This window comes from Rhinoraja longicauda, chromosome 1, assembly GCF_053455715.1.
Source record: "Rhinoraja longicauda isolate Sanriku21f chromosome 1, sRhiLon1.1, whole genome shotgun sequence".
NCBI lineage: Eukaryota > Metazoa > Chordata > Chondrichthyes > Rajiformes > Arhynchobatidae > Rhinoraja > Rhinoraja longicauda.
Window position 1 is genome coordinate 53627143 of NC_135953.1, and position 24176 is coordinate 53651318.

A 24176-nucleotide genomic window follows, 5' to 3' on the forward strand; every position below is an offset into this window, starting at 1 on the left:
GATGCGGCTGAAGTGGCATGTAAAGCGTGGATGATAATAGGCAATATAATGGACATGTCATTGCCAATCCCTGCATAATATCAGTCTATTTTTTTCTGAAAGTGATCAGCAAAGGTTGTAGTTTGCATACAATAGATCCAATTTGTGCAGACAATAGACAATAGGTGCACGAGTAGGCCATTCGAGCCAGCACCACCATTCAATGTGATCATGGCTGATCATTCTCAATCAGTACCCCGTTCCTGCCTTCTCCCCATACCCCCAGTATCATCTAGTCATGACATGCATAGGAGTGGAGGTCAGGAACATTGAGCATGAGCCTGAATGCACAAATGAAGATAATATTTGCTTAAAATCCCCCTCCATAAAGAGAAAAATATAAAAATTGTGTATGCCCTGTCATCTACTAAAATAGAGCATTTTGTTGAGTGACTTTCTTTACCACACAATCAGCAAACTAGTAATTGGCTGACAAGGGAGGTAACATTGGGGTGTGTGACATCATGTGCACTATTTGTTGTTAGCAAATTGTCAGCTGTGCCATGGTGATTGATACAAGTCCAATTTTCTGTTGAGTGCAGTCTCTCTAGGATGATCAACAGTGCATTTTAACCTGGGTAAAAATCACTTTTATGAAGTATTCAGATGGCTCAAAATTCTAAGATACATTATTTGGAAATGTCTTGCAGCAAAATTCACAGAAAAGTCATTGTTTGATGAAAAAGCAATACCATATGCATCAAAGTGCTGGAGTAACTCAGCAGGTCAGGCAGTGCCTCTGGAGAACATTGAAACGTTACGTTTCAAATCGAGACCCTTCTTCAAACTGGGAAGGGTCGAGACCCATCTTCCAGTCAGAAGAAGGGTTTTGACCCAAAACATTACCTATCTACGCTCTCCAGAGATGCTCCCCGACCTGTTGAGTTACTCCAGCACTTTGTGTCCAATCTTTGATGCATAGGGTCTAAGCAAATCTTAACTTACAAAATTCCATAATTATTATTTAGCCAATTCTCAAGCTCTAATTTTCCATACAGATGCAGTAATACATCTCAAAACATAATAGATTTTACTTTAAGTAACGTTATATTCTCGTGAGCTGTTAAAATATACCAAAAAAGCTGCTTTACCCTGCCTGACTTGCTCGATTAAAAATTCTTTAGAGTTTACCTGGCCAATCTGATGATGTAATCACTGCAGGATGCCAGAATTCTCTACGAACTGATACTTGACAACTAATAATGCAAGAATGGAGAATGTCGGCACGGTGGCGCAGCGGTAGAGTTGCTGCCTTACAGCGAATGCAGCGCCGGAGACTCAGGTTCGATCCTGACTATGGGTGCTGTACTGTACGGAGTTTGTACGGTCTCCCCGTGGGTTTTCTCCGAGATCTTCGGTTTCCTCCCACACTCCAAAGACGTACAGGTTTGTAGTTTAATTGGCTGGGCGAATGTAAAAATTGTCCCTAGTGGGTGTAGGATAGTGTTAATGTGCGGGGATCGTTGGGCGGCGTGGACCCAGTGGGCCAAAGGGCCTGTTTCTGCGCTGTATCTCTAAATCTAAATCTAAAATCTATTTAAATAACAGAGATCGCCAACACTTTCTTTGAACTTAGTGGCCAGCTCCAGACACAAAAGCAGGCCAAAGAGTTTTAAATAAATCACACCTATGGACCAGATTTTACATACAACAGCAACTAATTAGGAAAGCAAGTGGGCTATTGAGCTTTATAGCAAGTGTGATGGTTTAGTTTAGTTTAGTGATAAAGCATGGAAACAGGTCCTTCGACCTACCAAGTCCATGCCAACCATCGATCACCCGTTCACAATGATTCTATGTTATCCCACTTTTTCATTCACTTCTTATACATTAGAGGCAATTTACAAAGGCCAATTAAACTGCAAACCCACATGTCTTTGGCAATGGGAGGAAACCGGAGCACCCAGAAGAAACCCACATGGGGAGAATGCACAAACTCCACACAGATAGCACTCGAGGCGAGGATTGAACCTGGGTCTCGGGCAAGATAAGGCAGCAACTCTACCAGTTGTTCCAATGTGCTGCCCTGTGTTCAGATGAAGGGAACTCTTGTTTCAACCATTCAGGGACTTGGTGAAATAATGCTCAAGTATTCCATACTTTATCCTGGTAATCTGTCAATGGAGAGATTCATTTGAATGACCTATGGGATGGAGGGTTTTGTTACAAGACTGAACCTCACAGAAACAGACAAGATAAAATGAGGAATGACAGGATGGACACAGAATATTTTCTTTGCAGGAGGAATCTAGAACTATGACTGTGTAAGGGTGATAAGATTCAGTTATTTAAAAGAAATGGATAAACATTTGAGGAAAAAAGGAAATTGCAGTGGAATTATTCTGAATTGCCATAGCAAAGCCACAATGGGTCACAATGACTCTTTTTATGTTGCACATAGAAGTGGAAATTAATTCATTGCTGGATTGGCACTAGAAAAATCTTTTGTCTCGCCACAAACATATTGTTTCATTATTTCCATGGCAATTGTTAAGTACCAATAAGACCTGGCCATGAAAAATTAAGATATGTTATAGAAAGATGTTTGATTTACATATTAATGAGTTGAAATATTTGTAGAAATACGTATTAACAAGGAGAGAAATGGCACTAAGACTTTGTTATATAAAGAAAGGTTTCATATATTTCTATATACACAGATAAATCCAGTAACTATTTTGATTGTATTGGAAAGCTGTAAAAAAAAAATCCATATAAATATTGAAATATCACTAAATGTTTTTGTTATATTGATTTGAGTGTTTCAGATAATTTGTGTAATTAATCAAATATTGATCTCGAGGTATCAAAAGATACAAATGCTATCTTGATAATGCTTCATTGGTAACAGCCATTTGAATTTTCAACAAATGATATTAAGAACTGTCTGAATCTTTTCCATGTAAAGTTCAGCATAAAAAGCAAATTATAAACAAAATTTCCAATGAAGTAAAATATATATTGACCACAAATTGAGACAATTTGCCAACATCTCTAATAAAGAAAGAAGTATTCATGAAAACAGAAGCCTTTTTCTCTATGATGAAAAGCGTTTAAAAACAAACTGCTTTCCAGCACAGATATGGGACTCCAACACTGTACAGCATTAATCACCATTTGAAGAGGAACTAGAACTTTCTGATGAAGATGAAGATGAAGGAGAAGTACGATCTTTTTTCTCCTTCACTTTTTGGTGATGCTTGTGCTTTCTTTTCTTAGTTTTCTTTTTCTTCTTAAGAACAGTTTGTTTCTTGCTCCTTTTCTCACTTCTGTCTTCACTGGATGAACGAGATCTGAGGAAATCAAACATATTTAATTAAACATCAGTTGCATTTTTTAATGTTATCCATGGTAATACAAGATGATCGGCCTGCTAATGCAGCAATAGTATTTCCAGTTCTTAGTTGTTATGGCTCCATTCAGAACAAGATCAAGTAAAGCCAGGATGGTTGTGAGAGGAGGGGTGGTCAAACACCGAATTGAAAGTGTTATATCTGAGTGCACATAGCATAAGGAACAAAGTGGATGAGCTTGGAGCACAGTGGGAAATTGGTAGGTATGATGTAGGCATTACGGAGAATTGGCTACAAGAGGATCGGAAATGGAAGCTAAATATTCAAGGACAACATTATACATTCTACAAGTGAGGCCTGAGGGAGGGGCTTGCAAAGATTGACTAGAAATGGGCTTTAGTAGGAATTACTTTAGAGCAGCAATGGTAGGAATGACTGCGGATAATTCGGAAGGTGCAGGATCATTTCCGTCCAAAGAGGAAGAATGATTCCAGGGGGAGAATAAGACAACCATGATTGTCAAGGGAGAAGAAAGGACAACATAAAAGCAAAGGAGAAGGCATATAACATTGCAAAGATTAGTGGGAAGCCAGAGGATTGGGATGTTTTTAAAGAACAACAAAAGATAACTAAAAGGACAATACTGAGAGAAAAGACGAAGTACAAATGTAAGCTAGCCAATAATATAAAATAAGATAGCAAGAGTTTCTACAGATATATAAAGAGTAAAAAAGAGGCAAGAGTGGACATTGGGCCGCTGGAGAATGATGCAGGAGAAGTGATAATGGGAAATCAAGAAATGGCAGAGGAATTGAATAACTTTTTTGCATCAGTCTTCACAGTGGAAGACACCAGCAGTGTGCCTGCAATCCGGGGTGGAAGTTAGTGGAGTGGCGATTACTGAGGAGGTGCTAGGGAAACTGAAAGGTCTGAAGATGGATAAGTCACCTGGACAAGATGGACTGCACACCAGGGTTCTGAACGAGGTGGCTTCAAGAGATCGAGGGGGCATTTGTTGTGATATTTCAAGAAATACTAGTTAGGAGTGGTTCCTGAAGATTGGAAAATTGCAAATATCACCCCGCTGTACAAGAAGGGAGCAAAGCAGAAGAGCGGAAACCATAGGCCCGTGAGTCTGACTTTGGTGGTTGGTAAGATTTTAGACTCGATTATAAAGGATGAGGTTACGCAGTAATTACAAGTTCACGATAAAATAGGCCAAAGTCAGTATGGTTTTGTGAAGGGAAGATCTTGCCTGACAAATCTACTGGAGTTCTTTGAGGAAATTAATAGCAGGACAGAGGGGAGGATGTAGATGTTGTTTACCTAGATTTTCAGAAGGACTTCGATAAGGTGCCGCAGGCTGAGGGCAAAGAGTTGCAATATAAGGCGCTCTTTCAGGTTGGCTGCCAATGATTAGTGGAGTTCTGCAAGGGTCGGTGCTGGGGCCACTTCTCTTCATGCTGTATATTAATGATTTGGATAAGGGAATTGAAGGCTTTGTGGCCAAGTTTGCAGATGATGCTAAGATAGGCGGAGGGGCAGGGAGTGTAGAGGAAGCAAGGACTCTGCAAACAGGTTAGGAGAGTGGGCGGAGAAGTGACAGATGAAATTCTGTATAGCAAAGTGCAGAGTCATGCATTTTGGTAATAAGGATAAAGGCGTAGATTCTTTTCTAAATGGAGAGAATCCAGAAATCAGTGCAATGGAACTTGGGAGTGCTGGTGCAGGACTTCCAAAAAGTAAATTTGCAAGTCGAATCGGTAGTAAAGAAGGCAAATTCAATGCTGACATTTATATCAAGAGGACTGAAATACAAAAACAGAGATGTAATGTTGAGGCTCTATAAGGCACTGGTCAGACCACATTTGGAGTACTGTGAGCAAATTATTGAGAGGATCCAGAGGAGGTTTACAAGAATGATTCCTGGAATGAGTGGGTTAGCATTTGATGGCCCCAAAGCAGAAGCGCCCACATCGCGGGGCTGGAAGCCTCCTAAGCTAATTCTGCTACCACCATCATCTATTGTACAAGTGATGGCTCCCACTGAGTGTCGCCGGAAGCTTGCTCCCTTTTCAGGATGGACGATGACAGTGATGTAACATTTGAAACATGGATGATGGACACGAACGAAGAGGCATTTGATGAGCGTTTGACAGCACTGGGCCTCTACTTGCTGGAGTTTAGAGGGTTGAGGGGGGACCTCAATGAAACTAACAGAATAATGAAAGGCAATAGAGTGGATGTGGAAAGGATGTTTCCACTGGTGGGAGAGGCTACGACCCGAGGTCATAGCCTCAGAATTAAAGGGTGCCCTTTTAGAAAGGAGGTGAGGAGGAACTTTAGTCCGAGAGTAGTGAATCTGTGGAACTCACTGTCACAGAGGGCTGTGGAGGCCAAGTCAGTGGATATTTTTTGGCAGAGATAGACAAATTCTTGATTAGAATGGGTGTCATGGGGAGAAGGCAGGAAAATGAGATTAAGAGGCAGTGATCAGCCATGATTGAATGGCGGAGTAGACTTGATCGGCAGAATGGCCTAATTCTACTCTTATAACTTGTGAACACTAGAGACTGGATAACTCAGACTACTGTTTTCATGTTAAGGGAGAGGCCTTGCATTCAAGTCCCCACTGTTTTAATCCACCTGTATTTAACTCTTCAACAATGACGATTACTTAAAAAGTATTGTGTGTTTGCATTATAAATACGTATGAACCAGGCTAATATCAGGAACAGGGAGAATTAGATTAAGGTGTTTATGATACTGATTTGAACTGACAAAATATAAAATAGGACCCAAAATATGTTGAAACTACATTACATTTTGTTTTATTGATTCACTTGGTGCGTTATACTGATCTGGTCTAGGGGCTAGCGCAACAGCACCGAATTTGTAGTGAACATAGAAAATGATCGTTAATTTTAATTTGTAAAACATTTTAATATTTAATGGTTTTAAACCTTGCATAATTAATGGCATACACATAGAATTTAACAATTTATAAAATTGCAATAACTTAAATCTCCATCCTCTCGTTTGTTTAATTTTAATCGAAAACCCTTTTAATAAAGATTTGATTCAGTTAGAAAGTAACGGAAATGATACAAAATGGGAAATCACCAATGTAACAAGAGTTCTTCAGAGATTCCAGTATAAAATGAAAATATCTTTTTTGTTGGTAATTTCTTTGACGTCATCTTATGGAATTAAAAACGGCAAGAAGCAATTCTTATTTTGGTTACATCGCTTTGAAGATTTAATCGATAGTCATTGTGATCTATCAAATATAGTTTATTTTGACTGTTGAGATCATTTGTGAGAATTATATTGTTTATTACATATATTTTCTCTCCATTCACCAGCATTTTACCGTTTTTTGCATTCATCTCTCTTCTCTTTCCTTTTCTTCTTGTGATGGTCTTTCTTTTCATCATCTGGTTTTGATTCTACGAGAATTAGCAGAGGAAACATATTAAATTAAATAACCTAGAAAACCGAATGTTTCACATCTTAAATGGAAAGAATTGATCTTATTGCTCATTTTATTTTTGCTCCAAAATTTATTAAACCCACTTATTCTGTCTTCTCACACTCGCTGTATTTAATCTATCCCAATTCTATAATCCCACTCCAATCCACGTTCTTTGCTTCCCAACATGTTGCAAACTACTGTTGACTGGCGTTGGGGGAAATTGGTTAATATGTGCCACGTTTAATAGGTTTTTGTAGACAATAAAGATCTGATAAACCAAAATATATTATCTCAATAAATGGCTGTTAAGTGAAAAATCAAATAAAATTGCACATGCTAGATTTCTTAAACAATAAAAGAAAATGCTGGAAATAGGTCAGGACGCACCTGTGGGAAAAAAGACAGTTAATATTTCAAGTTGAAGACCCTCCCTCAGAACAATGTCCCTCTTCCCACAGATGCAGCCTGACCAGCCGAGTAGTTTGTTTTTATTATATAATTAAGCTGTGCAGACAGAAATAAAACATGGATTTTCAAGATGCACTCACAGGTATTCACATACAACTGTGGTCGAAAGCTTATAGACTTCAGAGGCATCAAATATGTGACAACATTTGCATACTTGTAGACGTTATATAGGTAGGTTCTGCAAAGGGCAGGGCATCAATTCTTTTTAATTGCACCATACAGCTAAGGAAATTTATCTACCAATTCTTTTTTTTAAATTGACTGAAGATAAATTGAAGAAATTATATGTTTTGAGAGTTTGGATTGCTCAAGGTATTTGCAAAATTAATAATTTACATTTTAAAAATTGCACAGAAAAAGCTGGGTGGAGAACATACTTAAAAAAAAAAAATTACAGTGAAGTGGCCGATTTCCAACAAGACAACTGATCAAACAAACTGCTGTATCTAATTAGCATGAATACCTATTTTGCCTGAAGAAAGATACAAAACGCTGGAGTAACTCTCAGTCTGAAGAAGGGTTTCAACCCAAAACGTCACCTATTCTTTTTCTCCAGAGATGCTGTCTGACCGGCTGGGTTACTCCAGGTTGTTGTGGCTATCTTTGGTTTCAACCAGCATTTGTAGTTCCTTCCTACACATATTTTGCCTATTATGTTGTTCTCAATAAAGCAGTAATAACATTAATAGTACACCTGCATATTGACTTTCATTGCAATGAACAGGTATACATTTTATGGCTTAAATTTGGCATTCACATGTTCCATGAACAGCACTACCATATTATTATTCATATAGTATTTGATTATTTTAAAGAATTTGATTTGTGTAGGTGTGAAAATATGGTTCTGATTGTGTAGTTGTGGTTTTTGCATCGTCTTCTAAAATATTTGAAAAATGAGGAATATGAACTAAACTATTAGATAAAAGTATATAGAACAAAAACACATGCAAAGTTAAAGGTTCTGCATTTCCCTACATCAAGTTGAACTAGAAATAGATTAATCACATGAACACAAGTTTCATTCACATGAATGATACAGAGCACATATTTAATGGATCCAAAATCTTAACTCTCTTTGTCACGCTCTATAGATGCTGCTCACCCTGTTCAATATTTCCACCATTTTCTATTTTTATATTAGATTTCCAGCATCTGCAGGTTTTTTGTTTTCCAAACACAGTCATTGATTTAGGATCACTTAGATGGTCTTGTTTTGCTCAAACTGTTTATGTAATTTTTAAAAACATTAACCCTTTCTTCACTTGCAGTTTACATGAAATGGTTTAAGAATCCAGTAGTCATTCCATACATACATCATGTTGTATAAAGACTGTGGCAATTAATTGCCCTGTATTTTTATCATGGTCTGGGTTCTGCGAACTGATCTTTATTGATTGTTAATTTTCACCCTATTTTGGGTTTCTAAAACCATACTATATATCTTTTTGTACCTTCTCAAAGGCCTTTACAAGGTAATTCTATAAATATGGTGCAAGGCATTCAGTTATATCATTCTGCTTGCCTTCCAATGAAACACAAGCATTGAGATGGAATATTTAAAATACGTAGGAAATTACAATAACTTTTCAAATTCAAATAACAAAGTGAAATGGCATACCCTTTTTGTTAATAATATCCTGCAGCTGCTGAAGTTCCTCTTCCTCCTCACTATCTTCACTGCTGGTACTACTGACATCTAGAACAATGTCTTTTTGAGGATCCACACGGACGAAATTTCGACATTCAAAAGTTAGATGGCCGGCTGGAAGCATAACATAAATCTTTATTATATAAAGAAACTAGGATCGGTAACAGCTACCATCGTTTCATTCTATTCACAATTTGGTGAAGAAAACAAAGCCTTGTTCCCATGCAGAAAAACCTAAATACCATTCAGGTTATGGCTGCTTACTGGCAATAGCATTCGGCTATACAAGTGATTAAGGGAGAGTCTAGTCCTGGACATTTCCATCATCAATATCTTGGGATCACCACTGATCAAGAAATAACAGTATCAGTCACAGTAATACAATAGATGGAAAAGCAGGTCAGAAGGTGGTGATATCGCTCCTAGTCTCTCACATTCCAACTCCCAAATGTAAAATAATACACTGCATTTGGTTAGAATGGTGCTGCTATAATACTCAAGAAGCTTGATTGACACCTGCCACATGTTCCATCCACTATTTCAAAACATCTACCATTTCACCAACAGTGTCCCATAGTTACACTGCATCATTCAGGATACAGGGTTTTTCAGGAGCATCTCTGAAACTTTCAATATCTATGCTTAGGAGACAAAGGCAGCATATCCTCCTGGAAGACATTGTTCCGATATGGTCACACTTTCTCACAATCCTCACAAGTCTTAGAACTTTTATCCAAGAACATAGATAGGAAAGGTTTAGAGGGATATGACCCAAACTCGGGCAAACTGAATTAGCTTAAATGGGTCATCTCGGTCTGCATGGAAGATTCGGGCCAAAGGGCATGTTTCTACACTGAGTAACTCTATAAAATAATTCAGTATCTTTATCATGCGAACTGAAGCAGTCTCCTCTGCATGGACACCCTGACAATTTATTTTTGAAAAGTCTGCATATTTAATAAAATATGCAACTTGTTGATTACTCAACCAGTTCCAGCCTTCTGAAATGTTTGGTTCAAGGGTAACTAATGCTGTTTGCACATTTTGTTTTTAAAAAGATTGTTGATTCAAGTTCCAGTCCAAGACTGGAGAACATTTTCTACGCAGGCACTCTGTTGCAGTACTAAACACGTTCCACATGAGCAGAGATCCACCTTGGGCAAAAGTAATTTAGTTACAAAAATAGCCAAAGGATACAACGTAAAAAACATTTTTGAATGGATGCTCTTTTGACTGCAGAAAACTGCTGTGGAGTCCCATGGGTTCAGCGCTAGAACTACTGTTTTTTATTGTACTTAGAAGCACTTGGCTTGAGAATATGATTTACAATTTTGAAGCCTGAAAATGATTAAAGGGGAGCACGATTTCAGGAGGATCCAAGCAGTCGCAGGTGCAAATTAATGTGGTGTTAAATGATTCATTTCTGGTGAAACAAGATGGGATTCACAATGACCTAAATTGAGAGAGGTGCTGAAGTAGAAGACATGAGTACCTATTTAATTTTTTTTTCAATATATGACACATTATACAAAGGATATTTTTGTATCCTTAAGAATAGGATACTTGGTTTTGTAAATAGTGGCGCTGAGTACAAAAACATGAAACTCATAATAACCTGAACAAACCTCTGATTTAGCTTCAGGCAGAACAGTATGTACAATTCATAGCATCACGCCTTTGGAAAGATGTCAAAGTTCTGTACAGACTATTCAGTCATGTGGTGAGTTTGGAGAAATTGGGTTTATTCTCCTCACGGCAGAAATGTTTAACAAAAGACCTAATAGAGGAATTCAAAATTAACAACAGTTTTCATAGAGCATGAAAAGATAATTTATTTCCTCTGGCAAATAGGTCATATATTTAAATTACTGATAAATGAACCAGGAAGGAAATGGGGAGACATTTTAAATGGGGAGATTAAGATCAAAATATATGACCAAAATGGGTGATGGAATCATATGAGGGAAACACATACAAAGTCATTTGGATGTGTCCACAAAGGGTAATAATTTATACAGGTAAGATTTACAAGGAAATGACAGGGATGTGAACCTAAATTGGACACGTTAATCAAACAGCTGAGACATGTTTTTGTGCTGCAAAATATTCTGAAATTAAAACTCATCTGAGCTCTCAAGTTCATTACAAATCCGTCCCTTTTTCTTCCAACTCCTTCCCTGCTCTCTGTTCCTTCTCTTTCCTTCAGGCTTTCTCTGATACCTTCTTTTCTCTCTCTGGTTCTCTTGTTAAAAATCCATTTTACAGGATCTGGGCACCATTGTCAAGTCCAGCATATGTTACCTATCCCTAAAAGTTCTTGTGAAGGTAACAGTGAGCCACCTTCTAGAACTAATGAACTAATTTCAGGCAAAATACTCCCAACATGCAGTTAGGTAGAGAACTCCAGGAGTTGAACGCTGGTTTACACCAAAGATAGACATGAAATGCTGGAGTAATTCAGTGGGACAGGCAGTATCTCTGGAGAGAAGGAATGGCTGAGGTTTCAGGTCGAGACCCTTCCTGTAGGGTCTCGACCTGAAACGTCAACCGTTCCTTCTCTCCAGAGATTTTGCCTGTCCCGGTAAGTTACTCCAGTATTTTGTGTTTAGTAGGTGATATTATAGGGAGGGTTTGATCAGACAAACCGCTCCACTGGATGCTGACCTCTGCAGCTGTCTGATCGCTGCACGAAGAGCAAAAGAAAATCGTAATGATCTCGCTCACTCACCGAAGCATAAATCAATAAGACCTACAAAATCATCGTAGTTTTGTACAAATTAACCATAAATACACCGAATTAATATTTTTTAAAGCAGTATTTTCTTACCTCTATGAAGTAAAACTGGAAAATACGGATGAAGCCCCACCGATGAAGGATTTATGACAGATAGAAAAGTTAACATTTCCATATGCTTTAAGTTATTGTATTTTTGGTGGTAGAAGTCTCAGCTTTGTCAGGATCTGTCAGGTGAGTGACTGCAGCTCATTTTATAAATGCACCCTTGCATGTTGATGGTGGAATAAAGTTAACGTGTGGCAGATGGGGTATCAATCAAGTAGGCTGCTTTTACTAATGATAGTGATTCTTGAGTGCTGTGGTGTGGGAGCTGCTCTGATGCACGTGAACAGACAATATTCCATCACACTACTGCCTTGTGCCTTCTAGAAGTTATAGGGACTTTGGGCATCAGGTGAGCCACCTGCTGCTGAATAACCCAACCCTGACCTGTTCTTTTAGATCCAGTATTTCTGTGACTAGTCATTGGTGACCCTAGGCATTGATGGTGGAGGACTTGCCAATGGTAATGTCATTGGATGTCAAAAGGTAGACTCTCCCAGGTTGCAGATGATTATTGTCAAGCAATTTAAGGGCATGAATGATACTCATCACTATCCATACCAAATCCTGCTGCATACTACATGATCAACAGCCTGTTTAAATTGTACCTTAAACGTGCAAAAAATATTAAAATGCTTAATATATTATTTGAAAAGCATTGGATTAGATCTGGGGAAAAAAACTGAAGATACTTTTAATGGATTACTAGCACAAGTGTGCCCGTTGGGCCCGTCCTCGTAGGGTTTCCATTGTAACCGGGAGGGGAGTGGTGGGTAGGGAAGGGGGAGGGAGGGAGGAGGGGAGGGGGAGGGATGGGGGGGAGGGGGGAGGGAGAGGGGAGGGAGAGGGGAGGGAGGGGGGGTAGGGGGGAGGGGGAGGGAGGGGTAGGGGAGGGGGGAGGGTAGGGGAGGGGGGAGGGAGAGGGGAGGGAGGGGGGGAGGGGAGGGGGGAAGGGGGGAGGGAGGGGGACCTCCCCTTTTCCCAGTACCCCTCTTTCCCCATTGGGCCCGTCCTCGTAGGGTTTCCATTGTAACCGGGAGGAGGGGAGGGAGGGAAGGGGGAGGGAGGGAGGAGGGAGGTGTGGAGGGAGGAGGGGAGGGGGAGGGAGGGGGGGGAGGGAGGGAGAGGGGAGGGAGGGGGGTAGGGGGGAGGGAGGGGGAGGGGCGGGGGAAGGGTGAGGGAGGGGGACCTCCCCTTTTCCCAGTACCCCTCTTTCCCCGTTGGGCCCGTCCCCGAGGGGTGAGGGAGGTGGGGAGGGATGGTGAGGGAGTTGGGGAGGAGGGGGGGAGGGAGTGGGGATGGAGGTGGGAAGGAGTGGGGAGGAAGGGGTTGAGGGGGGAAGGGGGACCTCCCCTTTCTTTTTTCAAAACACTTGCCCCGGTGGCCCACGAGCATAGGGGCCCCATGCTGATCTGTGTATGTTAAGTGACTTGCAATAAAAAACACAACTTTAAAAAACAATCCAGCTGCTTTTCGCAACAATGTAGAACCCATCTCACACAAGCATTGTGACGTCACAAGCTGAAGACCTTGAAAAAAAAGGTTAAAAATAAAAAGATGTAAATTTGTAAAGAGTAGACACCCAATAGCAGCTGCTTGTCCATTGTGACATCACACGCTGAAGGGGGGGGGAGGGGGGTCAGCTCGAGCTCATCTCACAGGGGCATTGTGACATCACAAGCTGAAGACCTTCAATAAATCCGCACCACAGCGCCCCCTATAAATTAGGGGGGGGGGGGGGGGGGAGCGCTTTAAAACCTCTGTAACTTAAAAAACATGCGACCGAATTAAATAAAAAATAATTTTCCAGCAGATAACCGCGTGGTGATTAAGGTGGTGCAAAAATCGTGGCGCTACGGTTCACCGTTTTGACGAAATCCGAGAAACCGTTGTTACGCGCATACCAGGTCAAACCCAAAAAAAATATATACACAAGATCTGAGTTTTAATAGTATACTAGCAAAGCGGGCCCGTTGGGCCCGTCCCCACACCCCCCATTCTCTCCTCCCCCAGCCCCACTCTTACTCTCCAAGTGTGCCCGTTGGGCCCGTCCTGATCTGTGTATGTCAAGTGACCACTATAGCCCACTTTTTTTTTTTTTTCCTAATCAGATGTGCAGCACTTTGGTCAACATGGGTTGTTTTGACTTGACTTGCAATGTCAAGTGACCACTATAGCTCACTTTTTTTTTTTTTTCCTAATCAGATGTGCAGCACTTTGGTCAACATGGGTTGTTTTTAAATGTGCTATAAAAAATTAAAAAAATGGCGGCACTGCCCTAGCAGCTGCTGCTCACCTGCGGTCCATTTGTGTTTGTGTTTTTGTTGGGTTTTTTTTTTGGTCTTAATTGTAGTTGTGATGTGGCGTTTTTGTGTTTGTGTACTGTGTGTGTATGTGGGGGGGAGGGGGAAACTGTAACACTGTAAATATGTGTCCCTTCAGAACGGAGACCCGACCTTTGTTTTCTGGGCCGTGTCTCCGTTCCTGCTGCGGCCTACCATCGGCCCAACTCCTGGAGCTGGCGGCCTCCAGGGCTCTGGTTCACAGAGCCCGCGGATCGGACTTACCACCACCGGAGCCGGCCGTCTTCGGAGGCTGCGGGAGCAGCTGCGACTCGCCTTAGGCTCGGGCCGCGTGGATGCCGACATCGGGAGCTCCGGCAGCGGCAGCGGGTTCGCCCGCCCCGGGTCGCGGGGCTTGGGGTGCGGACATTTCACCATCCGGCGCGGCCTAAGATAGGCCGCGGGATATTTCTCTGCTGGGCGGGGGCTTCAATGTCGGGAGCCACGACCGCCCCGACGTGCAACAACAGCGGCAGCAGCGTGTTCGCCTGCCCCGGATCGGACTTATCATCGGCGGAGCCGGCCGTCTTCGGAGGCTGCGGGAGCGGCTGCGACGCGCCTTGGGCTTGGCCCGCTGTGGACCGTCCGGTGCGGCCTGCAACCACAACAACCTGACTGCGGGCGAGGACAGCAGGAGAAGGGAAAGACATTGTGGCCTTCCATCACAGTGAGGAGAGGACTGGAGGAGACTCACTGTGATGGATGTTTCTTTGATGGATGTTTCTTTTTTGTGTGTTTTTGGGGTTGGGTGGTTTGAGTGCCTGTTTGATGCTTTTATTGTTGGACTGTGTTTTTGGGGGTTTTGGGGTGTGTGATTTGAATGCCTATTTAATGCTTCTATTGTTGGACTGTGTTTTGGGGGGTTTTTGGGGTTGGGTAATTTGGGTGCCTGTTTAGTGCTTTTATTGTTGGACTGTGGGTGATTGAATTAACATTTTGTTCAAGATGGCCGCGCCGTTGTGTTTGGCTGCCTGCCACTGTATGTTTCTTTTTTTTTTCCTAGTCAGATGTGCAGCACTTTGGTCAACGTGGGTTGTTTTTAAATGTGCTATACAAATAAATTGACTTGACTTGACTTGACTATACAAATATAATTGACTTGACTTGACTTGCAATAACAAAACAATCAGTGCTTTTCTGGAAACTTTTCGAAACAATGTAGCCGTCACAAGCTGAAAACTAAATCCTTTTCTGGAAACTTTTCGAAACAATGTAGCCATCACAAGCTGAAAACTAAATCTGAAAACTAAATCCTTTTTCGAAACAATGTAGCCGTCACAAGCCACAAGCTGAAAACTAAATCTGCACCGCAGCGCCCCCCTGAAAAAGGGGGGGGCAGCGCTTTAAAACCTCTGTAACTTAAAAAACACGCGACCAAATTAAATGAAAATATCACGGCCGAGCGAGCGCGAGATTGGCGATTGAGGCGGTGCGAAAACCGTCGCGCTACGGTTCGCCGTTTTGCTGCAATCGCTGTTACGAATATATCAGGCCAAACCACAAAAAAAAATATACAAAAGATCTGAGTTTTAGTATTATACTAGAACAAGTGTGCCCGTTCAAAGCGGGCCCGTTGGGCCCGTCCCCACACCCCCCATTCCCTCCTCCCCCAGCCCCACTCTTACTCTCCAAGTGTGCCCGTTGGGCCCGTCCTCCTGATCTGTGTATGTCAAGTGACCACTATAACCCTCTTTTTTTTTTTTTTTTTCCTAATCAGATGTGCAGCACTTTGGTCAACATGGGTTGTTTTTAAATGTGCTATACAAATATAATTGACTTGACTTGACTTGACTTGACTTACAATAACAAAACAATCAGTGCTTTTCTGGAAACTTTTCGAACCAATGTAGCCGTCACAAGCTGAAAACTAAATCCTTTTCTGGAAACTTTTCGAAACAATGTAGCCGTCACAAGCCACAAGCTGAAAACTAAATCTGCACCGCAGCGCCCCCCTGAAAAAGGGGGGGGGGGCAGCGCTTTAAAACCTCTGTAACTTAAAAAACACGCGACCAAATTAAATGAAAATATCACGGCCGAGCGAGCGCGAGATTGGCGATTGAGGCGGTGCGAAAACCGTCGCGCTACGGTCCGCCGTTTTGCTGCAATCGCTGTTACGAATATATCAGGCCAAATCTCTGGAGAGAAGGAACGGTTGACGTTTCAGGTCGAGACCCTACAGGAAGGGTCTCGACCTGAAACCTCAGCCATTCCTTCTCTCCAGAGATGCTGCCTGTCCCACTGAGTTACTCCAGCATTTCATGTCTATCGTTGGTGTAAACCAGCGTCTACAGCTCCTTCTTACACGTTAAAAAATCCCCACGCTTGGTGCTTCATTGCGGGTTACAAATTAAACCATAAATACTGGTAATTAATTATTTTTTTAAGCAGTATTTTCTTACCTCTGCAAAGCAAAACTGGAAAATACGGATGAAACGCAGGAATTCAGCAATTCAGCCGGCGAGAATGTTTAGCCCCCGCGACCTATGAACGGCGCATGCTCAATCGAGATACCGAACTTGCTTATTGTGATTTTTGAGTATTGCATAGAAAGTTTCAATTTTATTCACAGTCAGTGTGTTCATTGATAATGCCTTAATCTCCATCATTCTTATAAGCCTTTACATAAATTAATCAAACATTGTGTCATATTCCTCAACATACAAAATTAATCTCAGTCCCTATAGCATCCATTAAAAAAATTATATATATCATCTGAACAAAACACAGAGTGTGACTGTATTTTATCTTGGAATGTCAGTTAAACAGTGATTTGAATAATTGCACTCTAAATTTGGCATATTGATGGAAATATACCTTGTGCACAAAAATAAAAACCATTTTAGATTTATATAAAAGTTAAACCAAGGTGCAGCAAATTAATATATTGTGTACTGCACATACACTAACCTTGATTATTTACAATAAGTAGTAAACTCTAACTTGTCATCATGTCAGTGGGAAATAATTCAATTGTATTTATAATTGTTATTTCTTATACAAAGTACAAAATCCAAACCAGCAAACAACCCAACAACACAGAAATGCACAACAAAACAATGGATTCAGAAGTTCAACAATAAGACGGAGGCCTAGCAAAAAGTCCTCTCTGAGCAGTGTTTAATAACTCTCAATGTTTACTACTTACGATATCCACACTTCTTGCATCCTGCTCGGATACTGTCTTTATTTGGACCTGAAATAAATTATTTAAAAATTATAAATGATATCTCAACCATAACATAACATAACATAACAGAACTTTATTGTCATTCGGTATAAATACCGAACGAAATTTCAGCAGTCACAAGACACAGCAAAAAAGAAAAGAACACAGGACACACGACCCCAACACCAACATCCATCAGTGACTCCAAACACCCCCTCACTGTGATGGAAGGCAACAAAACTTCCACTCTCTTCCCCCCCGTGCCCACGGACAGGCAGCTCGACCCCTACCGAGGCAACCGACACGCACAGCCCCCGCAAGGGGATGGAAGGCCCCGCGGCCGAGCCACACCGGGCACTGAAACGTCCCGCGGCCGAGCCGCGCCGGCGATGTTAAGTCCAGCGGCCGAGCCGCACCGGGCGATGGAAGGCCCCGCGGCCGAGCCGCACCGAGCACTGAACCGTCCCGCGGCCATATCGGGCGATGGAAGGCCCCGCGGCCGAGCCGCGCCGGGCACTGTTAGGTCCCGCGGCTGAGCCGCGCCGGCGATGTTAAGTCCAGCGGCCGAGCTGGAAGGCCCCGCGGGCGATGGAAGGCCCCGCGGCCGAGCTGCGCCCCGGGGAAGAGACCCAATAAAAGAAAGGTTTCCCCCATCCCACCCCACCCCCCCCCCACACCCCCCACACATACACAGCCAAAAACAGAAACAAAAACCATCCCAACACCGACACACACAAAAAAAAGACAAAGAGACTGCCAGAGAGCCGCAGCCGTTAGGCGCAGCCCCCATCCTGTTTTATTTAGTTGCATCTTTAATTGTCATTTGCAAAAAGACAGGATCTGAATATACATAATGTCATTCACAGTCTCATGATATTCAAGAACTTCACAGACAATGGAGTATTTCAGAAACACAGTCAAAGTTATCTTCTTCTTCAAAGGCAGTCCCTCAGGGTCAAGGGTTACTTGCACTCACTTATCAGGCAACTGAACCAGACCTCCCAACATTTAATTTTACAAATTCATAATTTTAATGTCCAAAATTCAGAATTTTACATCAAAATTCGTAATATGGCACGTAATGCAACTTTTCAGCAAAAAAAATAGATATGCACGGCAAATGCGTGTACGCATTGTGCTACATTCATGTGTGAAAAACTACTATTAGTTCCAACAGTCTGTTGTTCTTGGACTACATGTACAATGTCAGGCCTATCATGAGTATATTCTGCTATTTATAGAAAGGTTATTGAACAGAGATACTTTTTGCAACACAAAGAAAAAATTGTTTTGTTTTGTTTTTTCTATTTTGCTTGTTCCTTACAAATCCCAATTTTCTTGGTATTGAATAAAAGAACAATGGTCATTAAATGTATGACTAAGTTATGAAGAAAGAGTTGATATATGCGACTCGACTAAGCATACGGAAGTACTTGTTGAAGTAAATTTGCACATTAATTGATAATCAGCCCAAAAAGATGGTAATTGGCTTTTCTGCTGTTTTATATTTTAACCCTGTCTTAATTAATTAATATAGATATATAATATTGCACTTAAATTTAATAGTTATTCATTACAGTTCCACCACTGATTTTGTGGCACTCTTGGTTCCAGAACCTTTGCTGGTTTATTCAGCTGTCCAAGGAAGTCAGCTATGGGGATAGATGTGCTGGCTCCAGCTGGGCTGGAGTTCCAGAGCCTCGGCCGCAGGTTGCAAATTCAACCCACCGATCGGCCATGGAAGTCCCGATGAGGTTGTGATTGGCTGCCTTGCCCAGTCTAGGTGCCACATTTTCGGGGAGACTTCCAGGGCGCGGGGGGATTTCTTGCGGAACCCCTAGCGACCTCTAGCGGCCAAATTGACAAATTGCAATTACCAACTGTTTTGCGGAAAAATGTGATGCGAAATCGGAATGGCGAAATGAAATAAGAAAGCGGAAACTTTCCGCCAAATTCGGAAGGGTTGGGAGGGGTGCTGAATCGTCCTTTCACCAGCTAGAGTGCAGTCCTGATCTCTCATCTGCCTCATTGGAGATCTTTGAATTATCGTTAAACGTACTTTATCGGACCGTATCTTGCACTGAATATTGTACCCTTTATAATTGTGGATGGCTTGATTGGAATCATGTATAATCTTTCTGACTGAATAGCACTGAATAAAAATGTTTTCACTGTACCTGGGTACACGTGACAATAATAAACTATTCTAACTAAATTAAACTAACTAAATCTTAGTCATACAGCATGGTAACAGACTATTTGCCCAAACTTACTCATCTGACCAAAATGCCCCATCTACAATAGTCCCACCTGCCCATGTTAGGTCCATATCCCTTTAAACCTTTTCTATCCATTAACTCTTACTTTAGTTTAGAGATACAGCGTGTAAACAGGCCCTTTGGCCCACCAAGTCCACACTGACCAATGATCCCTGCACACAAGCACTATCCTACACACACTAGGGACAATTTACATTTATACCAAGCCAATTAACCTACAAACTTGTACACCTTTGCAGCGTGGGAGGAAACCAAAGATCTCGGAGAAAACCCATGCAGGTCACGGGGGGAACATAAAAACTCCGTACAGACAGCCCCCGTAGTCAGGATTGAACCCGGTGTCTGGCGCTATAAGGCAGTTGTTCAACTGCTACGCCACCATGCCGGCGTGTTTTAAATAATAGAGAATGCTTGTAAATGTGGAATGGTACACCAGCCACTGCATGATCTTCATAGATTCCGTTCTTGATCCAAAGTCAGGGGTTGAAGACAATATGAGACCAAGCTTTGTTGTGCAGGCTCAGTACTTGCATGTGCACACCTACATATGGACAGAAAGGCATATGCTCATCTACACCCTATTCCTAGGTCCACTCTCCCTCATTCCCCATCCTAAGCCCCCTCCTCTTTCAATTCTCCATTCACAACCCCCACAACTCTGCCCCCCCCCCTTATTTTCAGCTTCTTTGTTAAAGAAAACTTTAAAACAATAGACAATAGCTGCAGGAGTAGGCCATTCGGCCCCTCGAGCCAGCACCACCATTCAATGTGATCATGGCTGATCATTCTCAATCAGTACCCCGTTCCTGCCTTCTCCCCTGACTCCGCTATCCTTAAGAACTCTATCTAGCTCTCTCTTGAATGCATCCAAAGAATTGGCCTCCACTGCCTTCTGAGGCAGAGAATTCCACAGATTTACAACTCTCTGACTGAAAAGGTTTTTCCTCATCTCCGTTCTAAATGGCCTACTCCTTATTCTTAAACTGTGGCCCCTGGTTCTGGACTCCCCCAACATTGGGAACATGTTTCCTGCCTCTAACGTGTCCAACCCCTTAATAATCTTATGTTTCGATATGATCCCCTCTCATCCTTCTAAATTCCAGTGTATACAAGCCTAGTCGCTCCAGTCTTTCAACATATAACAGTCCCGCCATTCCGGGAATTAACCTAGTAAACCTACGCTGCACGCCCTCAATAGCAAGAATATCCTTCCTCAAATTTGGAGACCAAAACTGCACACAGTACTCCAGGTGCGGTCTCACTAGGGCCCTGTACAACTGCAGAAGGACCTCTTTGCTCCTATACTCAACTCCTCTTGTTATGAAGGCCAACATTCCATCCACTGCCTGCTGTACCTGCATGCTTCCTTTCAGTGACTGATGCACTAGGACACCCAGATGTCGTTGTACGTCCCCTTTTCCTAACTTGACACCATTCAGATAATAATCTGCCTTCCTATTCTTACCACCAAAGTGGATAATCTCACACTTACCCACATTAAACTGCATCTGCCATGCATCCGCCCACTCACACAACCTGTCCAAGTCATACTGCCACCCAGCTTTGTATCATCTGCAAATTTGCTAATAGTCGTGACTGATTAGATTTAGAGATACAGCGCAGAAACCGGCACTTCGGCCCACCGGGTCCGCACCGCCCAGCGATTCCCGCACACTCAACACTATCCTACACCCACTAGGGACAATCTTTACATTTGCCCAGCCAATTAACCTACATACCTGTACATCTTTGGAGTGTGGGAGGAAACCGAAGATCTCGGAGAAAACCCACGCAGGTCACTGGGAGAACGTACAAACTCCGTACAGATGGCGCCCGAAGTCAGGATCGAACCCGAGTCTCCGGCGCTGCATTCGCTATAAGGCAGCAACTCTACCGCTGTGCTACCGCTGCGCCACCGTCCCTTCATCCAAGTCTTTAATGTATATTGTAAATAGCTGCGGTCCCAGCACCGAGCCTTGCGGTACCCCACTAGTCACTGCCTGCCATTCTGAAAGGGACCCATTTATCCCCACTCTTTGCTTTCTGTCTGCCAACCAATTTTCTATCCATGTCAGTACCCTACCCCCAATACCATGTGCTCTAATTTTGCCCACTAATCTCCCATGTGGGACCTTGTCGAAGGCTTTCTGAAAGTCGAGGTACATCACATCCACCGGCTCTCCCCTGTCAATTTTCCTAGTTACATTCTCAAAAAATTCCAGAAGATTAGTCAAGCATGATTTACCCTTCGTAAATCCATGCTGACTTAGAACGATCCTGTTACTGCTATCCAAATGCTCTGCAATTTTGCCTTTTATAATTGACTTCAGCATCTCCCCCACCACTGATGTCAGACTAACTGGTCTTAAAACACACCATAAAGATCTGGCAAAGCAGTCAAGACTTTATTTAACAGCGTCAAACACAGTGATCACTGGGATCAATCTAGGAGATTGCTCACCGAACAAAGATTCATCTGCTCCTTATATACAGAATTTCCCTTGGATGTGTTGTTTGCAGTTACAGGCAGTTAAGCATATTTTCCTCCTTCAGAATGGTTTTATAACAATTATAAATCATGCATCTCCAAAAGACAGATCAACAAACATATCTCAAAGACACAGATCAACAAACATATCTCATTCCCACCTCATGGTAGATAAACAGATGTCTTCATGTTACCCTTTCGACCTCATTTTATTGTTTTACAATTTCATTTGTCTTTCACATCTTCAATTAAACATGTTTGGAAACCCATGGCCATTTCAATCTCAATCTGGAAATGAAACTCATCATTTAACTTCACCTGTAAAGGTTCTCTGAAAATTAAGGTTGATGACTTTCCAATTCTATCCATTCTGTTATCCCAGAAACACCAGGAGATGTTGTTCTGCATTTTCTATACTATAATCATGTCATCATCATCCCAGCATTTTTCTCAGCCTCACTTCCCACGTTTCCCTATTAACTGCTGGAATGGAGCTATTCATGGGACACGTGGGCAACTTTTCATCTATGTCAATCCCACTCAAGAATTAAAGTCACCATATCCTTATTGAAGTGCAGTACACAGACACATTGGTCTGTGGACCTACGTCACCATTCAAGAGTCAAGATTGGGGATGTGCAAAGATTGGGGAGGGGGGGAGAAAGGGACGTCAGTCTACCTTATCCGACCACAGAAGGGGGAGGATTTTTAGTTTGATAGCCACAGGAAAAAAGGATCTCCTGTGGCGTTCTGTGCTGCATCTTGGTGGAACCAGTCTGTTGCTGAAAGTGCTCCTCAGGTTGACCAGTGTGTCATGGAAGGGGTGAATTGTATTGTCCAAAATGCTCCACAGTTTGAGGAGCATCCTCCCCTCCAAGACCACCTCCAAAATGAATCCAACTCCACTCCCAGTACGGAGCCAGCAATCCTGATGAGCTTGTGTAAAGAAGGAACTGCAGATGCTGGTTTAAACCAAAGATATACACAACAAGCTGGAGTAACTCAACGGGACAGGCATCCCTGGAGAGAAGGAATGGGTGACAGTTCGGGTCGAGACCTTCTTCAGTCAAAAGGTCCAGCTTTTGCGTCTATTCCTGATGAGCTTATTGATTCTGTTGGCGTCCGCGGCCCACACACAACAATAACCTCAGCAACAATGGTCTACTGTGGACTATGAATTAACGTTGCACTACGGAATTCGGTTTTGTCACTGTAATGCTTGCCTGGTATCAGGGTTATTAGTTTGTTGTACTTTCGATTATCTATGTGTCATTTCATTTGCGGGCCTGTTGAGCTGCAAGTAAGAATTTCATCGTCCCGTAGTCGGCACACTTAAACACTCTTGAACTTTTGCAATAGGTCAAACAATCAGGGGCGTTTGAAATTCATATTTATTTCTTGCTATTCTTTTACAAAGCCAGAAATCGCTCTGGATACCAACATATATGAGCATATAAGTAAATCAGAAGTCGGGGAAGGAAAATACGGTAGGTTTCTCTCGATGAACGCAGTTTCCATATCCTGACTAAGTGGCCAGCTTCTGCTTCAAGCGTTGAACACAGGATCTAATTTAAACCATATTCCCTTCCTTTAAATAATCCAAACGTTTTAGACCATTCAGAGTTCTGCATGGACAGCATAAAGCATTGCATTTACTCCCTATATTTACCTGAAAAAGCCATTGGAAACGTCCATTCATAACCGAGTGCGCAGTCACCAATCGGCTTCCTCTTCCTGGTGCGTCTTTGAATATCTTCCCAACAGCCAGATTTCCTCTATCCCTGATAACCGCTAAAACAAAAAAGCTAATGTCATAAGGATCCCAGTAAACGGGACAATTTACTTCTGTATTTAGACTCTCCACAGAAAATTAAATCAATATATTATTATTTCACAATGAATGCCTCTATTTTGAGTACCAATATCGGAACAATTAGCCCACAGACGATTTGCTTTCAGGACGCTTTTTGCTGCGAACCAGCGTCTCAAGTAGAGACGATCTCGCTCTCCACTGGAGTAGATCGCTGGGCAGCCCGGCGTGAGATGCGGTCTTGTCTGACTAGGTGGGGTGGTTAATTGTGCACTCGCCAAATAGTGTCAGGGCTTGAAGAGGTGGATGTGTTTTTGCCTCGCACT

The 24176-nt window shown here is 42.2% G+C and overlaps 1 protein-coding gene across 1 annotated transcript; it reads right to left on the minus strand.

The window, feature by feature from the left end:
• Positions 1-654: 654 nt before the first annotated feature.
• Positions 655-23796, minus strand: srek1ip1 (SREK1-interacting protein 1). The gene is made up of 5 exons (XM_078410283.1): positions 23710-23796; positions 17253-17300; positions 8897-9040; positions 6706-6781; positions 655-3332 (listed from the first exon to the last, which is right to left on the minus strand). The coding sequence occupies exons 1-5, from the start codon at positions 23720-23722 to the stop codon at positions 3146-3148; spliced, it is 468 nt and encodes a 155-aa protein (XP_078266409.1). The 5' UTR covers positions 23723-23796; the 3' UTR covers positions 655-3145.
• Between the last annotated feature and the right edge of the window lie 380 nt (positions 23797-24176).